The 24,863-nt window shown below is 38.7% G+C and overlaps 1 protein-coding gene across 5 annotated transcripts in view; it reads right to left on the reverse strand.

The window, feature by feature from the left end:
- Positions 1 to 24,863, reverse strand: part of LOC117268322 (voltage-gated potassium channel KCNC1-like) — a 164,517-nt gene that overhangs the window by 9,277 nt on the left and 130,377 nt on the right. The window contains exon 5 of one of the 5 annotated variants that reach the window (XM_033644684.2): positions 1,309 to 2,377. The exons of 2 other annotated variants lie outside the window; for them this stretch is intronic. In XM_033644684.2, coding sequence (XP_033500575.1) covers positions 2,334 to 2,377 — 44 coding nt within the window. In that variant the 3' untranslated portion in view covers positions 1,309 to 2,333. Of the gene's footprint in view, positions 1 to 1,308; positions 2,378 to 5,055; positions 5,843 to 24,863 lie in introns of those variants that run through there. 2 more of the 5 variants (XM_033644685.2, XM_033644682.2) reach the window with 2 other exon arrangements.

The following is a 24,863-nucleotide window of genomic DNA, read 5'->3' on the forward strand; positions in this document are numbered from 1 at the left end:
GTGTGTGTGTGTGTGTGTGTGTGTGTGTGCCTATGGTGCATGTCTAATAGGACTGGGGGTAAAAAGATTTTCCAACTGGGAATTTAATCCTGAACTTCCAGTGGATTCAAATGTCTAAATAATTCATTCATACATGAATCAGGATTCAGCTAGACTCCTGAGAAAAACTGGGAACTGGTGCCTGGCTTGAGCGTGAGGCTAAACAGGAAACAGAACCCTGCATGACCCAAAATCAGGGTCACATGGTTAAAGGAACAGCTCAAGATTTTGGGGGAAAAATGCTCATTCACTTTCTTGCAAGGTGAGATGAGGAATCTATAAAAATCTCAGTACAGAGGTAGCGCCAGGAGGCAATTACATTAGCGTAAAGACTGAAGACAGAAGGGAATCAGCTAGCCTGGGCCTAAAATGTCTATAGTCATGCATACCAGTGACTTTTAACATTACTAATTAACATGCTGTATCTCTCCTGTTGCGTACATAAACAGTTGTACATTGTCAAAATGACATTGTGGTTTTACGGGGAGATACCATTTGTTCGTGCATAGCAGCCGGGATGTGGTGACTTCCTGAAGTCTTGTTGTCACTGTGAGGTAGCTCGTTTTTACATTTCTGCTCTGTACATGCCAAACAAATTAGATATAGCCTAATGCATATATATTTTTAACATATCCTCATAGAACGGTTAATACAATATCCTATGAATCAGTACCCCACGAATGACGTGACGTACATTATTAACATAACGTTACAGCTGTTAGGTTTGCGCAAAAAAAATTGCTGTGGTTAGGTTTAGGAAAAGAAACACAGTGAGGATGTATCTTGTAATGACTCAAAGCTGACACAGTTCTGAACAAGCGTCTCCTGGGGAAAGTCCCAGGGAAAACTCTGTGGTTTTGTGACCCATCCACCATTCCAACCTACGCCCTCACAAGACCACTTGGGACCACTTCCTTGTTTACTCCCGTCAGCGCATTGGTAAGGTGATTGCAGGCTTCCAAAATACATGGGTTATGCACCAATTACTGGCTCATGATCACATGCGATATGTACAAATTTTTGTAGGAAAACGTACAAACAGTTTATGAGAACAGCCTGATTTTTTGCATTTGGGCGGAGCCAGACTAGCTATAGCCCCTTGCTTCCAGTCTTAAGTCTAAGCTAGGCCAATCACTTTCTGGCTATAGCTCCAAAGTGAATAGCGGCCAGGATGCGATGACTTCTTGAAGTCTTGTCATCACTATGAGTTTGCTCATTTTTACATGTTTATTCTGCACATGCTAATCAAATTAGATACAGCCTAAAGTGTATTTTTTTGTATTTGGTCAGATCCAGGCTAGCTAGCAACTTCTCCCTGCTTCCAGTCTTAAATCTAAATTAGACTAATCCCTTTCTGGCTATAGCTCCACAGTAGTTAACAGAAAGTGTTTTTCCCCCAAAATTTTAAACCAATTCTTAAAAAAAAAACAATTATATGCTCCTCAGGCAAAGTCTCCTCATTTGGTGCTCTCATCTCCCAACACCCCCAGCTTCAACGTAAAAAGTAACAGTTGGAGATACCTCGAAGCACAGAAACATTCCTCTGAATCCTTACAAGATGAACAGCACTTTAGAAACTTCCTCAGCACATTTAATTGGTTCTTGTTTAGGCATATTATTGCCTGAACAGTTCACTGGGTAGTTAGTGATACTTCTCATCTGAGAATCTAATGCAAATCGAAGGGAATGATTTCCTGCTGGCTTAAAGCTCTCTGTTACTTTCTGGTGGGAGAGAATTAAGGAGAGAGCGAGAGATGAGGACAAGGGATTTAAAACTTAACCAACAGACACATAATTACTGTCGAAAACAATGGATAAGTCAAAGACATAGTTCTGAAATCAATTACATTTCTGAAACATCAAACAATCCCGGTTTAAAACAATAAGGACATTTATATTAAGGGGGGAAAAAAAAACCCTTGAACTTAGATTAATAAAACAATAAAAGGAAACTGAACTGACAGAAAGATGACATTATCATGTGATCACACATATTGTTAATATCAAAATTAATCTGAAAGAAAATGTATTCTTACGAGTTCACATTTGTGCATCTTAGTACAGAGGTAGATGCAGGTCCGGACACACGCACGCGCACACACACACACACACACACACACACACAAACATCAAGGTGCACACTCGCGTGCTGCAAATACAACAGAACTGAACAGAAACACAGATCTAACCACCGCTGTCTCTTATCTATCTACATTGCATATTTCTATGTTTGTCTCTGCTGTCATGTTCTCTCTCTTCTTCTCTTGCAGTGTTTGTTGTTCGCTCTTCTTCCTCTACCACGGGCTGTCGCTCCAGTAGCCGTTCACGGTGCCTCCTACTGATCAGTTGCAGCCGAATAAAACAGAAGAGGTGGACAGACAGAAGAGGAGGGGGCAGGGGGGTCGGGTAGGGTTTAGGACGGACAAAAAGGGAAAGAAAGAGAAGCCAAAAACTAAAAATATTGCCACTGGCTGCTGAGTCACACTGGAGTCAGTGCAAGTAGTAACGCTGTTGGTGGTGTTGGTGGTGGTGGTGGTGGTGGTGATGGTGGCAGGATGAACTCAGACTTCTCACACTCAGGCTGATCTGCAATGTCCAAAACTTTTCCAGATGAAGAGAAAGCCAAAGCCAAAAATTAAAGGAAGAGTTCAACATTTTGGAAAAATGCTAAATTGCTTTCTTTCCGAGAATGCTGCAAGAGGATGAATATCAGTCTTTTGTTCATGTAATGAGAGCAGAGCTGGAATCAGAATGTGGTTAGTCTAGTTTAGAGGCTATCAACAGCTAGCCTGGCTCTGCTCAAAAACGCATCTGGCTGTTGATCTTAATACTTTTAGCACATTAACACAACCTCAACCACAAATTGTCCTTTGTCTTTACCTTTGTGCACCATTTAAAAAGACAAGACACTTCACATTAATTAGTCAGCTTTGCTCATTTATATTGGACTGAGTGTTTCCCCCTGCTTCCAGTCTTTACACTAAGCTAGGCTTACTGCATCCTGACTCCGTCTATTAATACACAGATATGAGAGTGGCATCAATCTTCTCATCTCACTCTCAAAAAGAAAGCAAACAAGCTTTATATGTGCTGTTCCTTTAGCCTTTGCTTATGACTAAATGAAAGCACAACAAAGAAATGAGAAATGATCATCCCTTTCTTCTAAAATTTGCACCTTATCCTTTTCTTGAAAGCAGAGGTGAGAGTGCGTGGAGGGCAGGTGAGGAGTGTTGGCGTGTTAAAGATCAGACCCTAATGCTCTAGCTTCCATGATGCCTACACTGGAGGTCTTTGTGAGGCTAAAGGTAAAAGTTCATATGTATATTCACCTACGTTTTTTCTCTATTTTCCTATAGCTGTTTGGTCTATTTATTTTACAAAATGTGTTTCATGCTCCAGCTCTGCAGTGTCGAATCGAGCAACAATACAGCCAATACCAACTCTGCTCCTCTGGCATGCCCTTTGGCAGTGATTCCCAACCTTGTCAGCTTGTGATCCTTTAAAACAAAGATACCGCAGATTCTCAAATCAGAGCCATATCTTAGACAGAGGATACTGAGGTAATGTCCTCTGTATTTGGGGATTTTTGGCACTCAGTGGATAAATAGGGGTGATTCCAGTATTTTGTAACTAGATTCAGCATCAAATATTGAAACTTCTTTCAGGTAAATAAATTTAACAAGTAAAGAATTTACAATACATTTCACACCAGAATTTTAGCTGTGAAACTTTCTCATCTTCATGCTGGGAAATAACATTTACAGACTATAAAACTGAATAAAAAATTGAATTAAAAAAAATTAAAAGTAGTTTACTTTTAGTTTATCAGTGTGCTCATGAAAAAACCCAAGTGGAAACGCATCATTTTCAACACCAAAAAAACAAAAACAAAAAAAGACTGAAAGATTGCAAAAAAAGTTGGCTAAGGTGAAAGTTGGTAGCAAGGTGAGAAACAGACTTAGGGAATAAACCATGAAGCACGTTAAGCATGTTACTCAAGATTCCACTGGAGAGACGAAAAACATCAGATGTTTCCGGATTGATGAGGAGACTGTAACCTTCCTCACATTAACACATGAAACAAACAGAAAAAGAAACAAAATACAATACAAACAAATACACGAAACAAACCTGACTGGAGAATTTGCTACATAAACTATTTATCTCAATGAACCAACCCATAATATTTGTTTCATAGCAGCAGATGGAAATACACATTTAATCACATTTTCTTTTTGCCAATTTTGTGTAAAATTCATGCTGCATCTGGATGGGATCTTGACTAGAATGGGGTTGTAATTATATGTAAAATGGTGACTCACATGGTGATATCAGCATAATGTGCAATTCCACAATGGAAATGTACATTAAATTTACATTATCCTGAAATGTACATTATATTATGGAGCTTCCTGTATATAATATTGGACATCTACAGCTGCAAATTAAAATAGGAGGTGATAGAAAAAAAATCACATTTTCATGTATCAATAAATACATTTGATAATATATATAATCTTTTAATTATCTCTCAACTGCTGGTTTATTTTTGCAACTCCTGAGGTTGGGAATCACTGTCCTATGACCTGCATCCCACCCTGACAGAGACATACATGCTTCTTGCCCCAGCTGTCCATGGTATATAAAAAAAAAAATTTCATCAAGCTCTCCTGCAGTACATACTGTGGATGTCTGAGGAGAGTCTGAAGCCTGAGGAGGAAGCAGGAGAAAGATAAGGAGGGGATGCTGCTGCTGCTTTCATAATTTAGTCATGGAGGTGATCTGCAAACTAATAAAACACCTTCTCTTCTTGCTCCCTGTTCTAAGAGCTACAGTGAGAACAAACCAACTAAATTTGCACATGCGTGCAATAGAGGTTGTTTGGTCTCAATCTAACACAAAGAACTAAACCTTAACAGCCTACATGGCTTTTTTCAAAGGTGCCGAGGTGCTACAGTTTGGGGTATTTCCTTTTTAGAGATATGATTTTTACTTTAAGTATACAAAAATGTCTTCTTTTTTTGTCTTCTTCTTTTTTTAATCTACTTGAAGGTATAACGTATGTTCTTATTCTGGAGTCTCATGTAAAAACATGCATGCTGCAGTAATATGTTAGTGTTTGTGTGTTTGAATGTGTGCATTGTGAGGCTTATTATTAGAAAAGTCTCTTATTAATAGCTACACTTAAGTATTGGTCTTAAAGCATTGAAGTGCAAGTGCAGTGTCAAGATACAGGCAAGAAGTAGCACAGGGAAAGCTAGAGGTAAACTAACTCAACTATCATATCAGTCTAAACTAACGTAGACTCTATCCCTGTTAGTAAGGCAGGTGTGTTAGTGTGTGTTTGTGTATTTTTGAATATGTTTGCTTAAGCGTCTATCTCAGCTTAATCAGTAAGGTTTAACTATTCTGTGGTTTTAAAATAGGACCCTCTAGTGCCTAGTAGAACTCTAATTCCTTGTTGTTTCTGTCAAGAGGAAAACGTGAGTGATGGTGATGAAAGAGCAGCTAAAATGAATCAAATGTCCATGATACACTCCTTCCATGCTGATGCTTTTTTTCTTTTGCATGTTCCCCAGAAGAAAAGATAAAGAAAAAAAACATTGTTGCTGTTGTTGTTGATATTTTGTTGTGTTTCCCTGTCGGCTATGCTACAAGATGGAGGGAATGGGGGAGTGGCATCGCCTGAGGCCAGGCGGCTCGAAGGGCTCGAAGGTGGAGTTGGTGATGGGGGTGAGGCGCAGCGGGGCGCCTGTCATCCCGGATATATTATTGAGGCTGCGTGACTTCTCATAACCCGTGGCTACATGAATATGACAAACACAGGTAAAAGGGCAAAGGTCAGAGCGGAGTTATGAAGGGTCATTCAGATTAGCAAATTAAACAGTCAGCATGAACATTTTCATAAAAGGTTGTAATGTAAGGAATGTGTGGGATTGCATGTAAATGCAATTTTTTTTATAACAGTAATGTTATGATATGTTCATTTATGTTATGGTAGCATTGCACATCAGAAATTGCAAATATAAACCGTTTGTTACAGTTACAAGCATTTGTAAATGAAACAAAAGTTGGAAAAAAAGAGAATAAAAAACTCAAAACGAAACCAGCCCAAACCAAGTAAAATATTTTAGACCAAAGGAGGAAGTTAGAAAAAGACGGATAGACAGACAGACAGATGGACGGAGGGACAAACAGATGGACAGACAGACAGAGACAGGACAAAACAGGAATATTGGTTACGAAAATCAGCTATCAGTTGCTACAATATCCCTTAGACACTTATAGGTGGCGCTCTGCAGTGCCCACATGAACTGTGTCGGGGAGGGAGGATGCACTAGTCAAGTGGATGTACACTCTGATCTGAATACATCCCAGAAGATTTTTATACATGTACATCCACTGGACTACCTGTTCTGGAGTTCCCAAAGGCACATCAGTGGTGGTATACTTTGTTCAGGAACATGAAACACAGCCAGACTGGGGGGTTTAATGATTTTTGGGAAACTCAGAGAACGTCTGGTGGTAAATCATCTGGAGCTGAGCGCAGTTAGAAATACACACTGTCCTCCACCTCAGTCCTAAAAAACTTCACTGAAGACATTTTGATCTCAGAGTCCAGGTGTTTTAGCCAGTCTACCAGTGAGAACAACAGGCTGCTAACAAGGACACAGTCAGTTAGACAGAAAGACAGAAAGACAGACAGACAGATTGACTGAGGACAAACCCCTCTCCAAGGTCAGAGTCAAGTATGTTTCACTTCATTCAGGTGGTAACACTGAACATGTTTAAAAGTCTACAGCCATGCTAGCTCTGTGAGGCTTTGATTGGCCATAGCGGTGCTTTGAGCTAATGTTAACATCAGCAGCCTTGACAGGTACAATATTTACCATGTTCAACATCTTCATTTAGCATGTTAGCATGCTAACATCTGTGAGTTAGCCTTAAACTGAGGCTGATGGATTTTTTTTTTTTTTTAATGATCAGGTTGAAATAGCAGGAAGTGGCAGAGTTAGGTGACATGTTGGGTGGATTTTATTCTTCTGAAACTTTACATAGTAATTTACAACATTCTTAGATCAGATCACTTCTGTTTCCCAACTTTTCAAGAAAAAGCCCTATGTAAAACTTGGAATACTTTGATAGATGACTGTTCAATCCGCATGAATTTGTATTAGCCTGACAGATACTATACTGTAGATGACCTGACATAAACTCTTACAGTATAGATAACCTAACATGACTCCAGCCAGATGACCTGATAGGACTCTGACCAAATTTGGGTAGGTGAGGAGACAGCAGCTTAACACCTTTTAATGTGTGTATTGGAAAGCTTGTAGGTGTGTCAACTGATACTGCTTGTTTGTCAGACACTATAAATTGCCATGATGTACCAATTCTTTGGCTTTCTTGGAAGTAAACCCTCAAATGTCCAATCCTATGTGTTTTGAGTCTCTTTATTTCACAACAGTACTGGATTTCTTTTTAAAGAAACATGAAATAGAGCACTGAGGGTTTTACAAAAATCCCATCGCCATATATTGGTTAATATTCATGTTCAATCCAAATGCCAGAAACAATGTTTACATTGTACATTTCTGCAAACATTATACATTATACGTTTCATTTCTCAACAACACTAAGGTGAAGATGTGGTTCGGTTTAAGGACAAAATCCACTTGGTTATGGTTAGGAAAATATGATGTTTTGACTTAAAACATCCATGTTTGGTGAGGAGTCAGTAAAAAACATTCAGCTTCAATGCCACAAAGACAGCTGGGAAAAGCTGTGTTGTGCTGCTAAATCCACCATCCCCTCCACCTCTCAATGACAAAGTCAGCTCATATACTTCTTCATTTTAGAAACAATGATATTATATTATGTATGAAACGCACAAATGTAACATCCATGGTTTGCGGAAGCGTACAATGCAAATGTTTTCATCTGGCAACTAGGCTGTCATGTATTTATGCACTGACATAGCCTAATAAAAAAATGCTTTTGAAAAGGTTCTTTCAAGAGAGCACTCCAGTGATTTAGTATTAAACTTCCATGAAGCTGAAGGACTCATAAGTGATGGATTAAATAAAGACTGGTCAAAACTGAAAAAGCAGAGACCAAAAATATTTTCGCTTTTAGTCCCTTTTATGGGTTACGCTCCAGAAACACTACATTTCCTATCATGTACGCTTGAATGCCCACTTCTTTCAAATCCCAAACCTCCAATTTGTAATGCAGGTTCAGGTGTCTGAACTGAGCTCCTCTCTGGTTATCTTGTCATGATGAATACGGTGAAACTCGTGAACAAAATTGGTGGAGTGCTCCTTTAAATTTGTTTTCTTAACAACTGTCACCAAGACAGTGGCCATTTTACAGTTAAAAAGTAAACTTGTCAGAGCCTTCTGGTGGACAAATTATGTAATGGCAACACTGCTGTTCAATTACCATACACATCTTTGTGGTGCACTTATATATCTGTGAACAGCTAATATTGAGAAAGATACAGGTCTGGTCTGATTAGCTGGAAAATGTCAAGTTTTTTAAAATTACTTCTATTTAATAATCATTAAAAAAAGAAATTTCATATCCCTGAATGATTCTCAGTTTCGTCAAAAGTCAAAGAACTAGCTGTTGGGAACTAGCAGGCAGGCAGCAGGGGGTGCTGTACTTTTATGGGCCCAGAGAATGAAGACAAAATCAGTTTATTTTGGAGAATCTGTTCTCTTTACATTTTTTACATGGAGATCATTTAGAGAATATATAACAATCTTCTCTGTAGTTAGCATTATCAATCAACCTGTTCTCACTCTGAAGACGGCGAAATCCGGTACTTGGTCAGTGACATCTGGCATCAGATACTGATGAAAAAAGCCGTCCTTTCACGTCTGTATGATACGTGGCTGTTCGCCTGGCGGTATCAGGGGGAAACGCAGCGTGACAAAAAAAAAAGTTAAGGTAGCAGAAGTGCAAGTAAGACAGGTAGGAGGTGTGATGGATGGGTCCAACAACCACCAACACTGGGAAGCCGGTGTTCACTTCCCTTGAGATTGCAATGCCACACCCTGTTTTTTTTTCTCTAAACCCAACCACGTGCGTGTGTTGACTAAACTTAACCATGTACATTGTTGTTGAAGGGAAAAACATCAATTTGCGGTGCTGTACTGACATTGTGTCTTTATTTGGGCTGTATGCAAACTGTACATTTCCTGTCAAAACGTAAGTGTATTTTGAAAACAGACAATGCATGTCAAATGGAGAACTTGACACAGTGTTCCAGCCGGTCAACAACCAATGCAACTGGGATACCATGCACATCATATGTTGACGTGAAAAGTCCATGACCAAACATTGATATGTGACAAGGCAGGAGTGAGAATGTGTTGTATGAATGCATACCTATAGTTTCCTTGTAATTATGAGAAAATGCCACTAATATTTTTTAATTTATTCTTTAAAAAAAAGGTGGAATCCCAAAGGAAATGGTAACCGGCCTTGGTTCCCCCATGTGCCTCTGGGTTAACTTTAACTGATTTTCATTTCTGTCAGGGTTTTGAACTTTCACTAATGGATGTAACTCATTGGAGTGAATGAAGTTGGGAAGTCAGTCTGAAAGGTAATCAGGACTGGATTTTCTTAAAAAGAAACTTCTGATTGATTTACAATTGAGTGATTATATAGAATAAGGTCAACCTTGGTGAGCTGTATTGTACCAAATAATTGTGCTTTCGAATAAGGCTGAAAAAGTGCTAAAATGTCATGAATTTTTGTCAACTAAAACATTTTGAATTTTTGTTGACTCAAACTAGACTAAAACTATGAAGTTTAAAAATGACTAAAATGTGACCAAAACTAATAAGCATACTTGTCTAAAGACTAAGACAAAATCTAAAATAGCTATCAAAATTAACACTGGTTAAGTTTAGGCACAAAAACCCCCTTGTTAATAGTTAGAAAATTTGAAATACCTAGCTTTGGGGGCACAATCCTCGCTAAAAAAAAAGCAATGTCTTGGTATTAAAAAAAATAATAATAAAAAAAAAAACACTGCTTTTTGTAGTACTATGACTGCTAGAAAAATAGTGATTGGCGCCTATAAATCAGCCACATATGATGCAATGACTTGCTAGTTTTGTTGTTTATTGCTCTCAGATAGGGGTCTGCCACTTGGCAGCCATTTTGCTAAGGTATCACACCATCCACCATCCCCTCCACCTCCTACAGTCTGCTCATATACTATGTCCCTTTAAAAATGTTGATATGCTATGTATAAATCGTACAAATGTAACATGTTCGTGGTTTGCAGAAACAAAAAATACCAAAATTTTCTGCTGGTGATTTGGCTGGATTGCTACTTTCAGCATAAACTAATGTCCTTGGACAAGTCCTGAGAGGACATGACAGTGAATTACAAAGGGCATCCTTACCTTGCACAATGGCTACAACAATAAACAACTACAAACCAATACCTACATAACCTACCAACACATGATACACCACAGTTTGTAATTACTCATCAACACCTCTCAGAAAGGATTTGTCATTGTGAGTTTAGTCTGGGATCAGTTTCAGTTCTGCAAAAACTTAAGTTGGATGTTCCATAAAGAGGAGGTGAGGCCCTGATCCCAGCCAACAGTACTTTGTAAAATGTCCTGCTTAGAGAATTTTAACTTTTTTCAGGTCTCTCTGGTTAGTTTGCTGTTTTGCTTTTCATGATGACCTAAGTGATCTTTAGAGTTTCACTCCACCCAAAACATATCTTTAAGGTATTAAATCTCACCTGCTGTAAGCCTGACAGTAGTAGTGATAAAGTGTCAGTTCATGGAGAACACTGGCTATGGTCAGCTTGAATTTGCGTCTCTCATAATGGATTCCAGACTGTAATTACAACTGATGTTAACATGCAATCTGAATGTGAATATGTTTTATGTCTATAAAACCAATTAAACAATTTTTTGGTTAGGTATCATTTACTGCATAATTTCTGTCTTGTTTGGTTCTTATTTTGCAAAAACTGTGGCCACCCTTCAGTTTCCACAACACAGCTTGATTTCATTACTTAATAAGTTGGTCCCTTTATGGTTCTAGGCAACTGGGACTACAAAGTTTAGTTTTGTAAGGGGAGGATTAATATGGTGTAGAGATGTTGTAAAACAGTATCAAATTTTAAATTAAATGTTTCTTTTTTTTAAAATTATCTTTTTATTATGTTTAAAGTCAACATATACAGAGTGTTGTACTTTGTACACTTTTTTAAACAACTGAAACAGTACAAATTGGACAAGCCGAAAAAGAAAGTAAAAGAATTACAAATAGAGGTAAAGTAAAATAAATAAATAAAAGGGGGGCGTGTAGCATAGAAAAAACATGGGGGTTACATTACAAATGGTGTTCCATTATAACCTGAAGTCTGATCTATGCGGGGCAATGAAATCAATCCATCCTTTCCAGCATTTTTCAAATTGATACATCTTGAGTCTTAGAGCAAATGTTAGTTTTTCCATGACGTAAATTTCATGCATCACATTGAACCAGTCTACTAGTGTGGGTGCTCTTTGATTTAGCCATTTTTTTGTGATCACTTTTTTACTGGCGACCAGCATTATGTTGAACATATATAATTTTGAGAAACCTAAAAGTTGGTGTGGCTTTTTACCCAAATACATAACTTGAAAACAAAAATCAATGTCACATCTTAATACATTTTTCATACTGTCTCTAATTTCAATCCAATATTGATGAATCACAGTGCATTCCCAAAACACATTAAAGTGATTTGCTCTGTCTGTCCCACAGCCTCTCCAGCATGTTGTCTGCCTCCCGCCAGGGTGCAGGTGTGTTAAAAAATATCTGACCCTGTTTTTCCAATTAAACTCTCTCCATGACAAAGAGTTAGTTGATTTCCATTGCATGTCATTTAAATTTTCCCAATCCTCTAGTGATAGTACAAAGCTTCCTTCATTTTCCCATCTTTCTTTTATGTAAGATGTATTGGTCCCACCTAATTCCTGAAGGCCTTTATATAATTTGGAAACAGTCCCTGCACCTAGGTCTGTTCTGTATGCAGCAATAAAGATTCTTAACACCCCTGCTCCAGATGTAGATTTTCCCAGATCATCTTTGTTAATTATTCTTTCTGTATGGTGTCTTAACTGCAAATATCTAAAGAGGTCCTGGTTGATTATTCCATATTGATCCTTCAAGTTTTGAAAACTTTTAAGAGAGGTTTTTTCAAAGAGGTCCAAATAAATATTGATCCCTCGCTGCTGCCACAACTTAAAGGTTGCATCCAGTCTGTTTGGAGTGAAGCCTGGGTCATAAGTCACCCACCTAATCAGTGAATAAGGCTCCTTCTGCCCGTATAACTTCACCATTTTAAACCAGGTTTTAAGTGATACCTCTAGCCATGGGTTAGGCTTTGCCTCAAGATGGTGTTTTAATTCACTGTCCCCAATGATGGCCTGTAATGGGATCTTACCTGAGCAATGGCATTCAATGGTTTTCCATATAGCTGAATAGCTTGGGTCACAAATATGGATCAAGGGTTTAATCTGGGCAGCTTGATAATAAAAAATAAATGTGTTTCAAGGCTTGCATTTTAAACTCTCTCCCATCCCTCTACAGACTTGAATAAATAACCACCTGTAATACATCGCTTTGGAAAAAAAATTATCAGGTTTGCCAAGAAAGAGAGATGGGCTTGATTTATTTTCAGATCAGTGCACTGAAAGACAAGACATTAACCCTGCAATTCAGTCATAAAAATGATTCATCTATTGGCTGCTATGAAACCAAAAGAGGACAAGAGCATTTCTTTCTTTTAGCAGTCATTTGAATCCCAACAGTCTCTTCAAAATTCAAAATGGTGCCACACAAAATACCCCAGAAAAACGTAAATCATTTTGTAGGACAGTGGGAAACTATATTTTCAGGGGAATTTTCAACTGTGTTGTTTTTGTCCCACAAAGCTCCTGATCCAGTTCATTTTAAGACGCAAAATAGTTGTACTGATAACCTCCCTGAAATGCTATTGATCATTTTGGCAATAGGCACTAGCCAATTTACTGGCACATTGCAGCCACAGTCTGAAGCAGGGGTAGGCAACCTGCTGCTCCAGAGCCTCATGTGGCTGTTTAGACCCTCTCCAGTGGCTCACTGTGGCTTCAACATAAAATTACCTGGAAGTGAATAACAGCTATTTTTTAACACTGAGATTTTCATTTTTCATTGTTGTGGGCCTAAAGTGTATATTGCATTCTACAACTGTAAAAATGCATAGCCTATGGATTGAATTACAAACAATTTCAACAACTAAAATGTCTGTCATACATTTATGACCTGGTGGCTTTTCCTCTAAATTTTGATGAACTCCAATAGCGACGGTCAGCAAGTCTCTTTACCAAGGCTAGCAATGGATTCCAAATACAAAAAAAGAAAAGTCTTGGAGGAAAATGGAGGATTTAATAATGTGTGGAGAGATTCATTTGCTTTTACCACCAATGCCGCAATGTTAAAGTACTAAATAATTATAAATAGCCCACTGCAGAGTTGCTTGTAGTAAATCATATTAATGAATGCTCATTAGGACCAATTCAGACTGAATACGCTGTTACCTTTATTCCGATATGTTTTGCGGCTCCAGGCAGATATTTTTTTTGCCAACCAGTCAGGGTTTGGGAGTGACGGAATAAAAGTAAAGGTGTCGCATATTTAAAATTCAAAATCTAGTTTTCTAAATATAGTTTCTGTCTTTAAAAATAGGTTACATAAAGGGATTACTTAATTTGTTCTAGTGTCCTAAGTGAATGCGACGCAAGCTAGAGTCAGCGACAAAATCAGTTTGATTGTATTGTTTTCTCTTGAAATATTGGCTACAAGTGACACAGTGCTGTTGTTTGGAGTTGAACATCTGTCAGATGTCCTGTTTCTAGTTATTCCTGTTGCTTGCTTTGAAAGCTCTGCAATAGATGAGAAATGGCTGATTTGTGGAGTTTAAATGAGAATTGATCTATTTGATAACTCTTAATTTCACTACAAAAACTTGAATACGGTGGCAGCTGGCTGGAGGGAGATTGCCAAGGAGCTGAAAGTTAGTGGTAAATGACCATCGCTGAGAACAACCTACTTGCTGTTGGCTTTATTGTATGTCATTTCCAGAAAATATCATAGTATAAAACAAGCTGTCAGTTTAAAATTTATACATAGGAAGACAAACAATACCCTCACATCTTTTAAGTGGTTACGTGTCCAGTCGAGCGCACAGCTGATAGGTAGTCTACATGGTCTGTTCACTTGACATAAGAGAAGTGCATATTTAACAGATACAATGTGGATAAAACGACTCTTGCTTGCTCTTAGGGCACAATGTAAAATTCATCAGGCACACATTTCCCATAAACACATTTTTTAAGGTGTCCATAGTGCAACTGCCAAACTACAATGGCGGAGGAGATGCCAAGCTGGGACACTGTTGTGTATTTTTGGCATGGAAATATAAGACCCAGACAAATGAGTTTAGGAGGACAATTTTGAAGTATCTTACAGGTAACTTTAACTTGAGTAATCTAAAAGCATACATTACAAATTACGTTTTAGACCATGTATTCAGTAATCTGTGGTAGAATATGTTTTGAAAGTACACTACCCAGTGTACAATCACAGTTTCTCTGATTTCTTCTGTTGTTTGTTATAGTTTTGTTGCTTTTCTGTACTGCTTATTGTTGTTCTGTTGGTGTTATTGTTTCATTACTATGTATTGTAAAGTGACCTTGGGTTTCTTGAAAGGCCCTATATAAATTAAAGTTATTATTATTATTATTATTATTATTATTATAGAATATCATTCTGAAATGAATGACCAATGTCTTTGTTTATTTATTTTTTATTTAGTTTATAAAGGACAATATGCACTTTAAAGCTTCATATATGCTGTGTGTGTGTGTGTGTGTGTGTGTGTGTGTGTTTGCACATGTTTACTGTGTAAAAGCTCGCATTCTGCTCTATTTAAATAGCTGTATTTGCAATGTCAAGTCCTGTAACCACAGAATAAATCAGTAGCACTGCAGCTCTTAGCTGATTGGGACCACACACACACACACACACACACACACACACAGGCACAGATACACACATGGGCACAGGCACACACACTTACAGAATAGCAGCAGTGATAGAGTGAACTTACAGTAATCAATAACCTACAGTTTCTAACACAAAGCAGCAATTTATGGTGACCTGTCATCCCTGATTAGGACTGTTACCATCAGAGAGCTTCTGATTCTGATTTTGATCACAGGTCTAGCTGATCAACATTTACCACCAATGGAAAAACAAAGGTAAAAAACATTCTTGATCAGCACCAACATGTCTCAGTGCTTTAAAGGCTGCTGGGACAGCTCCTAGTGTGGCTATACATTGACGAATTGAAAGGTGCTTAGCATCTGTAATGAGTGCCTCTCTGCAGTCTGCTCTGCAGCGGATGCAGCATGAGGCAGCTTCAGCTACGTATGATCTGACACTTAAAGTGCCCAGTGCCGTGCTCAAGGCCTTTGAAACCACTTCATCTCGTATCATCCCGCTGCCTCACCTCATGAACTGTCCTCATTGACACAGTGTAATTACAATGTTAAGTATTAGTAAGTTTGCTGTTAAGTAATAATGTAATTTGGAAACATTTTGAAATATAATTCACAAAAATAACCTCATATAAATCAGATTACAAGATGCAAGAACTACATTTACAAGGGACTAGAAGATGAGTTTAATATATTGCTCAGACACCTATAACTAGTTTTGGAATTTATTTTACAATTAGTGATAGTACAGTGAGTATAGGAAGGTTTCTGAGCAACATCGTCAGTGAGATCTGAGTGCACGTGGGAATTAGAGGACAGACTAAAATGACTGAGAGCTTACGAGGGAATCAACATGGGGAGTTGTTTTAGTGCCTTAAACTGTGTGAATCACAAATGTAATGGGTAGAAAATCATCCCACATGTGGCCAGATGTGTAACATCCTCAAGCGGCTAACAGCTGTTTAACTCTGATTTGCTCTGTGAGAACCGGCTGTGTAAATTTCACTGCATGATGTTCTCTAATTTGGGCTACCAGTTGTACCAGAGTAAATGTTCTGTACTTCTTACACAAGAAGTAATGGTACTATATATGAATTGCAGTATAACATTTATACATGAACGTGTATAGCTCGAGTAAACACGTTCAGAACTGTACTTAGACTGTAGAGTCAAGCTCTGAGCATTTTGAAAGCAGAAATATCATCATTGGTTGAGTTAAAGGGATAGTTTGTTTAGCAAATTGTGAGAAATATAGGTCAAGCTCCAATAATGCTAGGTCCTATACGTCCCATAATGCAATTTGATGGTATCTTTCACCAGAACCTTGGTCTTTCAAGCTCCGCACCTCTGGTTTGTGACAAAGGCCATCTTTAAACCCAAGTGGATGTTAAACACCTGTTTTCACAGGCTGAGTAGGCCTCCTCATGACATAAAACTGATCTTTAATGGTGTGTTTACACCATTTACATATAAAGTCAATGCAAAGATGCAAATAAACACAAACTCACATCACACAATGCAAATGAAATTCATGTGACACTGTGTCATGAAAGCCTATGAGTTTTGAAATTTTTGGTTGAGATTCTCCTGATGTGAACAAAAACCAGATATGAAGGACAAACCTTTTGTTGCCATCTTTGGGCACCCAGAGTGCTATGACTCAACATACTGTACAAGGACAGAATAAAAAAGGAAAGGGCTTGAAGATTAGTGAGTGATGTGATAGGTCATGGTTTGAAAATATGTCTTTGTGACTTGTGGAAGCTATTTGGTTTAGATGCTACTAAGCAAAATGCTCTGAGTAATTTAGGTAGGTCTTTTATTGTGGAGGGAGTGAAGCGATAATGCACTGCCATGGACAATATGAAAAATAATAAACAGTGTTGCTGTCTTAGTTCATGCTGGTTCAGAGCACCAAGCCTTCGTGTTCACTGTGTTCTCATCTTTCATCACCTGATTCCAGCTATTGGTTTTACTTTACTACGAACCAAGTACTGTTAGCTGCCTTCCCCAGTTAGTCAACACAACACAGCTGTTAAGGGTGAGTATTTACCCATTGTGAAATACTCCAAAAAACAGTTTGATTAAGTCAAACGATGAGATTATTGCTGGCCCTAGAACACTTCCAAGTTTTATCAAGTCAAACTTTGATTTCTGAAGCAAGAAGCTAAGCAAGTGCTCACAGTGTAGCAGCTTATCTGTTAGCTGTGCTGTGATGGTGACTTGTTGTACATACCTCCACTCAGTCAGACTTTAGTAACACAACGCAGGGGGAGAGACTGAGGAGGGTAGCCTGAGGATGGGATGGATACACCAGTGTTAGAATGGGATAGGGAGACATGAGAAGGGAAGGAAGGGAAAAGGGAAAGGAGGGAGGAACAAGGGATGATAGAAAAAGGAGAAAGAGGTGGGAGAGGAGGGACAAGCAGAGCAGAGTGGATAGTGATGGGATGGAATGAGGTAATTGTATCTTCACACCACAAGTAACTTTGAGGGTCTAAGGACAGAGGGTGTCGTGAGCTGTATAGAGTGTTAATCACATTGAGGTAAATTTGTGATAGGGGGCTGTATTAATAAAATTGATTTGACTTAGGAAATTACTGATATTTTTTATTCTATGTGTGTGCAGAGGAAGATTATAAATTATTGTACAATAATAGCAATAATTGCTAAATCAACATAACTAGGCCCTACTTACTGGATCACATTTATCTTATAGCCTGTTTACACCTGGCATTACACAAGAAAGCCTTTATTATCATTGCACTGCATACAACGAAAATAGCAGCTCTGCTCCACTTTGGCGCAAAAGGAATCAAAACACACATGCACACATAATAAAAAAATAAGATACCGATAAATAATATAAATGTCTAAAAACATAAAAAAGTTAAGTGTACTGAAGGGACATACAATATGAAATGATATTGCACGTGGTTAAGTGCAATTAACGTGCTTTTGGTGAGCCGAACTGTGGACAGCCCAGAACCATTGCTGTTCACACCTGTGTCTATTATGTGTCTCCAGCTGACCACATCTGTTCAGATATCATCACTGCCTGAGTAACTTTCACTGGAAGGTCAAAAGGCCACCCCAAAAAATCACAATCATCTAGCTGCGTCTTGCTGGTCCTATTGAGTGCTGTCCACTTGTGATTGAATAACCAAAGACACATGTTAATACCAGGTGTAAACAGGGTCTTACATTCCAACTCTGCCTAGACTGATCATTAAATGTAACAGATCTGTCAGCATCACTGGCTCATTTGAGTTTGCATCAATAATTACATATTAAATAAATTCGAAACAGTGAACTTAAATATATTGAAGGATAAGACTGGTGTTAATCTCTCTCTCTCTCTCTACATACATATATATATATATATATATATATATATATATATATATATATATATGTATTACTGTCAATAACTGTCAACAAATAACATTAAATGCCAAAACCAACAATTTAGTCTGTCAATACTTTCTGTCTGTGGCTTACAGCCCCAAGCGTACTGGGAACTGCCCATTGGTCCGACCATATTAAACCCACTGTTCCGAAGTCCCGTTGTTCAGAAATCATCATGATGCCCTGTGGTTAAGGTCTGGTTAGGTTTAGGCACAAAAACCACTTGGTTAGGGTCAGGAAAAGATCATGGTGTGGGTTAAAATGAAAAAGAAAGTGACAAACACATAAGCCGTGAGCCTGCTTCGCCTCAAGCCTTTCCCAGCTGACCCAGAGCCGGTCGCGGCGCACCATCAAGGTAGAAATACGCCCACCGGGAGCCATTCAGCACCACGGACCGTTGGACTAATGGGATGTCGGACCAATGGGCTGTCGGACCAATGACATGGACCCAGCGTACTAACTACGATAGTATAATAGGCATTAAACATCAGCATATCATAACAGTTTCTTTATAGGCATACAAGCACACTGAAAGAATTTTGTGCATTTGTTGGGGACTTCTTTCAGCAGCGGATTGTGTATGTGGGATTGAGTCAAACTTAACTACAGTGAGTGCGTTTATGCTAATGATTATGGTGTTAAAACAGCCTCATAAGTATTCACAAACAAATGTCAACTCACGTCACTTGTAGAACACGATGCACAAAAAAAAGATGAAGGGATTTAAATCTGTTCATCTATAATTTATGTAATGATAATAACAATAACTCATACATCATCTTTTGCTCATCAACTTTTCAATGAGCAAATATTTGTGAATCTCCACCTATTTTTGTGGATTCTTTTAAGATTGCTTTACCGTGCTAGTTCAAACAAAATTCACAAATGCAGGGAGCCCATGACTCAAAAAATGTTAAGTGACTCGTATTTCGTAAAACAGGAGGCACAAATTAATGCAGAAGGATTTGTACAGTATTTGTCAGTCTGTATCTGTGCCCTTAATTTACAACTTGAAAATTATCATTTGTAAATAAACACAAACATTACATATTTTTACTCAAATCTGGTTGTCAATCTCTCCGGATTCCTGTGGATCCTTTTGAGACCGTTTTACCGTGCTGTTTGTGTGTCACACTAAATTTATAAGCAGGGACAACTAAGCACTCTCCAGTAGATGGCAGTAATTCAATATTTATGGATGCCGACCACTGTTGAACTTAACAGAAGACCATTGCTCTCTGTCACTAGCACTAGTTGCTAAGTAGCTGCTAACAATGAGGAGTATGGCCTTTCATTACTTATTATGATTATGGACTTTTTATGTTTTTTTAAATTCAGACTTTAGTAATTACAAGAAGTCACTCAGAGCCATTACTTTGTGAAAATGATGAATAGACAGCACCTGAGCTCCACCTTTGGCACTAGCAGGCAGTCAGCTGCCAGCCAAGCTGGAGCCAACTCCTTTTTGCAAAATCCCGGGCTGTACTTACTACCAAGTGAGATTAATTGGTAAGTGAGTTATGTTGAGCTCAAACCAGAGATTTTCCTGTTATGAAAATGGCTTTCTTTTAACCTAGACAGATCACCACGGTAACTTCTGCTGCACAGCTAATGTGGGATCTTATTTATAAACATTGTGTACACACAAAACAAGGCCTGAAAGGGGTGTTTGCCACTTCCCATGCAAAGGTTGTGATCAATAAAAACATACTTGATGGGAGAAACTTTGACCCATGCTTACGCACATTTTGGAGACAAGAAATTGGTGACGCAAGTCTGATTGTAGAAACTGTCAAAATTTTGGGGCACACGCCATTTTGGGCTTTTATTTGTACGCACATTTTTAGTACAGATCCTATGCATTGTTTTTATAAATGAGATGCCAGGTCTGACATGTTCAGAGTTTTGGCAAGCAATCGGCTTGAAATGGCCTTTCCTTTGGAAATGAATCAATCTATAGTCAAAAGTCCATCTGTGAGCGATACAGATTCTCAGTTGAGGGAAAAGGTTTTTCAGCTTGTTTAGCTGTAAGGTGACATTAGTAATGCCATAGAACAAAGCTTTGCAATTACAACAGAATTTTACAGAATTACAACAGTGCTTACTTTAGGCCTCTGTATTGAGTTGCCCTTTTTTTTTATTTGTCACAGCAACTACACCAGTAATGCAAAAAAATCTGGTTTTGGTCTTTTAATGTTATTTATTGACAGGACTGACAGTAATTATTGATGCGAATACAAATTAGATAGTGTTGCTTTTCCAGCAGCCCATCAATCCCCAAATGTAGGTGTTTTTAGGGACCTATTGCTGTGTACTGAGCAGCTTTTTGGGCACGAAATGTGGTTGTTTTTGGTTTTCATGCCTAAACCTAACCACATGTTAACCACAGCCTTGTTGAAATATCAAGTTTCAGTGTATCTGCTACATAATAACATATAAATTTAACATGTCTGTGGTTTGCAGAAATGTGCTATGCGAACATTTTTCTGGCAATTGGGTAGGGTGCTGACAGGTCTGTTGCATTTGATGATGTTCAGTCTAGGCAAATACAAATCCTTCTGCATTTATTTGTTCATGGTGTTTGATGAGTTACGTAACTTGACATTTGTTTGTGAATACTTAAGAGACTGTTTTAACACCATACTGAAGGAACATGTCACCCAGTGCAACTGTGACTCACTGATGTGTTTTTAATAAATAGCGCTCTACGGCACAGAGGGAGAAGATATGTCAGGCCTCAAACACACGAACACCACTTGTTAATAGGATCCGTTCATTGTCATCATCTTCTCAAATTGATGGCCACATGGCTACTAGCAGTGTACACAAATAAAACAGCAAACTACAGAATCATTATACTTCCAAAAATGCGCAATATTTCCAAAATTTGGTAAATTTTCAATCACAAGTATTGATGTAGTATGTACTGGGATCACTGTAATAGATTAATGGAATTCCTCCAGGGAAAGGGGGAACAGACAGACATGATGTGATGAAACATGGGTGGTGGTGAGAAGAGGAGTGCAGGGAGGCCAAGGAAGAAGGTGGGAGAGGGCAGAGTGGGAGGAAGAAAGGAGAAGGGAAAGGCTTGGGAATGAGGAGGGGTACACAGAAGTGAACTACTAAGGCAAATATTATCCCAACAACAATCTGCATGCAAAATCTACATCAACATGTGTTTCAGTTTAAAGCAAAATCCTCCTCATCATTATTATTATTGTTGTTGTTGTTATTATCATTATTATTATTATTATTATCATCACACACAGCTGGAAATTCATTTTATCATATAAAACCACATGTGGATTTTAGATTGCTATGTAATAATATTTGCATCAAATACAGACATAAAAATGCAATATGACATTAACAACACATTGAACCCGAAAAAGTACATACATACATGTATGTATGTGACATGTCACATAGCTCGTACTCAACAGACAGAAGAGGACAGAAAGACAGAGGAAAGATATACACACACACACACACACACACATACACATACACACAGAGACAGACACACACGTAGATCATAAGAAAGAAAATAAAGTACAGAGTCATATTGTTTCATAGGAATGCAGAGACACACATAAAGATAACAGTATAAAAACACAGATGAACACAAAAAACATTAAAAAAACACTGTAGATATGCAGAAAGAGATGCACATGCAGAACTGTTTTAAGGATGAAGCAGGCTGTAAAACTTGTCCTCACTGTGTTTTTTTTCCTAAACCTAACCTCTTAACCTCATAACATTACTTTAAGGATGTTACAACATTATTGGTAGGGTATCACACTGAAGCAGCACTAAACCCCTGAGCTTGCCTGAGAAGGACTTAATGCACAACCCCACTATTTTTAAATATCCCATGGAGAGAGACTTACATTCTTGCCCGTTGTGTTTTGTTCTGAAAATGTCGGCATGCAGCCTCATTCTGTGGACGATAAAACGAGGTGCAGACTTCCTTCTGTGTCACCTGTGATGATGAAATACAGACAGAGCTGGACGGAGCAGTGAGTGCCAACAACTCCGCCCATATTTAAAAGTACTTTTTGCTGTAGAAACGGTGAACAGATATAGGGTCTAGGTACCATATCTGAAGGGATACTTTTGGTTTCAAAGGTACCATACTGAATGTGTTTGGTGGAAACGGGGCTATAGCATTTCCACCGCAAACAGTACTCTTAAATGTGGGCGGGGTTGTTGTCACTCACTGCTCTGTCCAGCACTTTAGTATTTCCTCATCATCAGTGACACAGATGGAAGTCTGCACCTCATTTATTGTCCACAAAACGAGGTTGCATTCCGACATTCTCAGAACAAAATAGAACGGGCTGCAGTCTCATTCGATGGGACACTTAGCAGGTTTGTGCATTTAGTCCTCAGGTAAGCACAGGGGTTTAGTGTTCCGAGGGCCCACAGGAACGATGCTCAGCAAGGCTTTTTTTTTCTCCAATTGAGGATTAGAATATATGAAATTCATGCCCTGGAAATCCAGAGTTCTCGCGAGAGCACAATTTGAATTTGATCAGCAAGTCATTCTGGCAATCAGTAATGATGCTCATTACCCATGCCCTTGTAGCCGAGCTGCACCAATCACATCGGTGTATCTGATATAGGCGGGCCAGAGGCGAGCTAAACAGATGACGACAGCGCTGGGACGACAATGTCCGGAATCAGTCAGTTAACATTGCAAGATGGCTACGGATGAACACCAGTTGTTTGAAACGGCTTTGGCCACTACAATGAACGAGTTAGACTTGGCTTTTTCTCTAAAAGAGGAACAGAAGACGGCGCTCGAATCTTTAGTTTGCAAGAAGGACGTTTTAGCTGTTTTGCCGACCGGATACGGCAAGAGTCTAATCTACCAATTAGCTCCGCTGGTAGCGCTCTGGATACGTCACCCTGTGTATTGTTCTGATTGGTCGTAGTGTTATCCAATTGCGTGCAGTGATATTTACAAATGCATGCTTGGTGCCACCCCTCGAGTTGGGCCATTTGCATTACTCATAGCCAGACCCTAAATCTTTCTAGATTTGGGTCTGGATTTCCAGGCTATGAAATTCACATAATCCAGTCTAAATTATTATACATTTTTAAACACTTGAAAACCCATTACTAAAAGTGTATGTCATCCAAGAGAAACAATAAAATCTAATGTAATGGTCAAAGTTTTCATATCGAAATTTAAGGTGTGCTGATGGATTCATGTCAATTCATGCATTGAGTAACATTCCACCTTAAAAGTTGCCGGCAGTCAGCCCAGTGAGTTAAGTTATCTACAGCTGCTGTGAGAGGCAGCAAAACATCCTTTCTTTTTATAGTTATAGTTTACTAATATATGTAAGACTTGCCACACTATGAACAGTAGTTAAACCAGCCACAGCATGGGCCTGAGCAAGAGTTACTTGCCTCGACTGACCAATCAATGGACTGCAGTGTTAACAGCTCCACCTTTAAGTACTAGATCTGTGTGGGACGACCCAAATGGGGATGGTAAGGAAGGGTTCCATAGATAACATCGTCATCACTCTGACAACTGTTGCACTGTATTTAGACAAAGAGAAACTGACCATTCCCTTAACCCCTCGCCCACAACCATAACAAGGCACAGTGGGCTGTCAAACTTTGAATTTCTGCTCGTGTTGAAGCGTTGTGCTGGGGGCTGTAGCAAGAGAGATACTTGGCATTTAAAATGTTTTGAGGACAGTGTCTTTTAGCCTTTCAAGAACCAAAAACACAAGTGGAAACAGGTGAGGAATGGATTGAACAGTTTGCTTATGTGGTCTAACATAAGCTGCAATGGTAAGCATGTCTGGTTAACTATCTTACTACCTGCGGTAGTAACTGAGTGTTAGTTCCAAGGCTAGGACTTAGCAGATCATTGACTAACTACTTGAGGTTGTGGGGTTAAGGTTATTTAAAAAAACAATAAACCCCATTCAGGACTAGCAGCAGAATTTGGGAAGGTTTACATTCCAGCAATCCTGTCCACGTTACCTGAGGCACTGTGACATTCGCCAAAAATATCTGTTGGTTTTCACCAAAGTATACGTAAACTAAAAGTATGATGAGAGTCTGATTTTACATTTTTCCTTCTCACAGTGATAACAGAGACTGTCCTCCTCCATAATACAGCCACATAGGTTGTTTTTACAAGAAGAAATCCCAACCCATATTTACGTTTTCTTGTTAGGCGATGACCTCTAGTGGGCAGAATAATCATGACAAGCGCAAATGAGATAGTCATGCGACAAATTATAAAGGGCAGGATGGACGGGAGGTGAATGCGTCAACACTAACTTCGTCACATATCGCCGTTTGGCCATGGACTTTGCA

Source organism: Epinephelus lanceolatus, chromosome 18, assembly GCF_041903045.1.
Source record: "Epinephelus lanceolatus isolate andai-2023 chromosome 18, ASM4190304v1, whole genome shotgun sequence".
NCBI lineage: Eukaryota > Metazoa > Chordata > Actinopteri > Perciformes > Serranidae > Epinephelus > Epinephelus lanceolatus.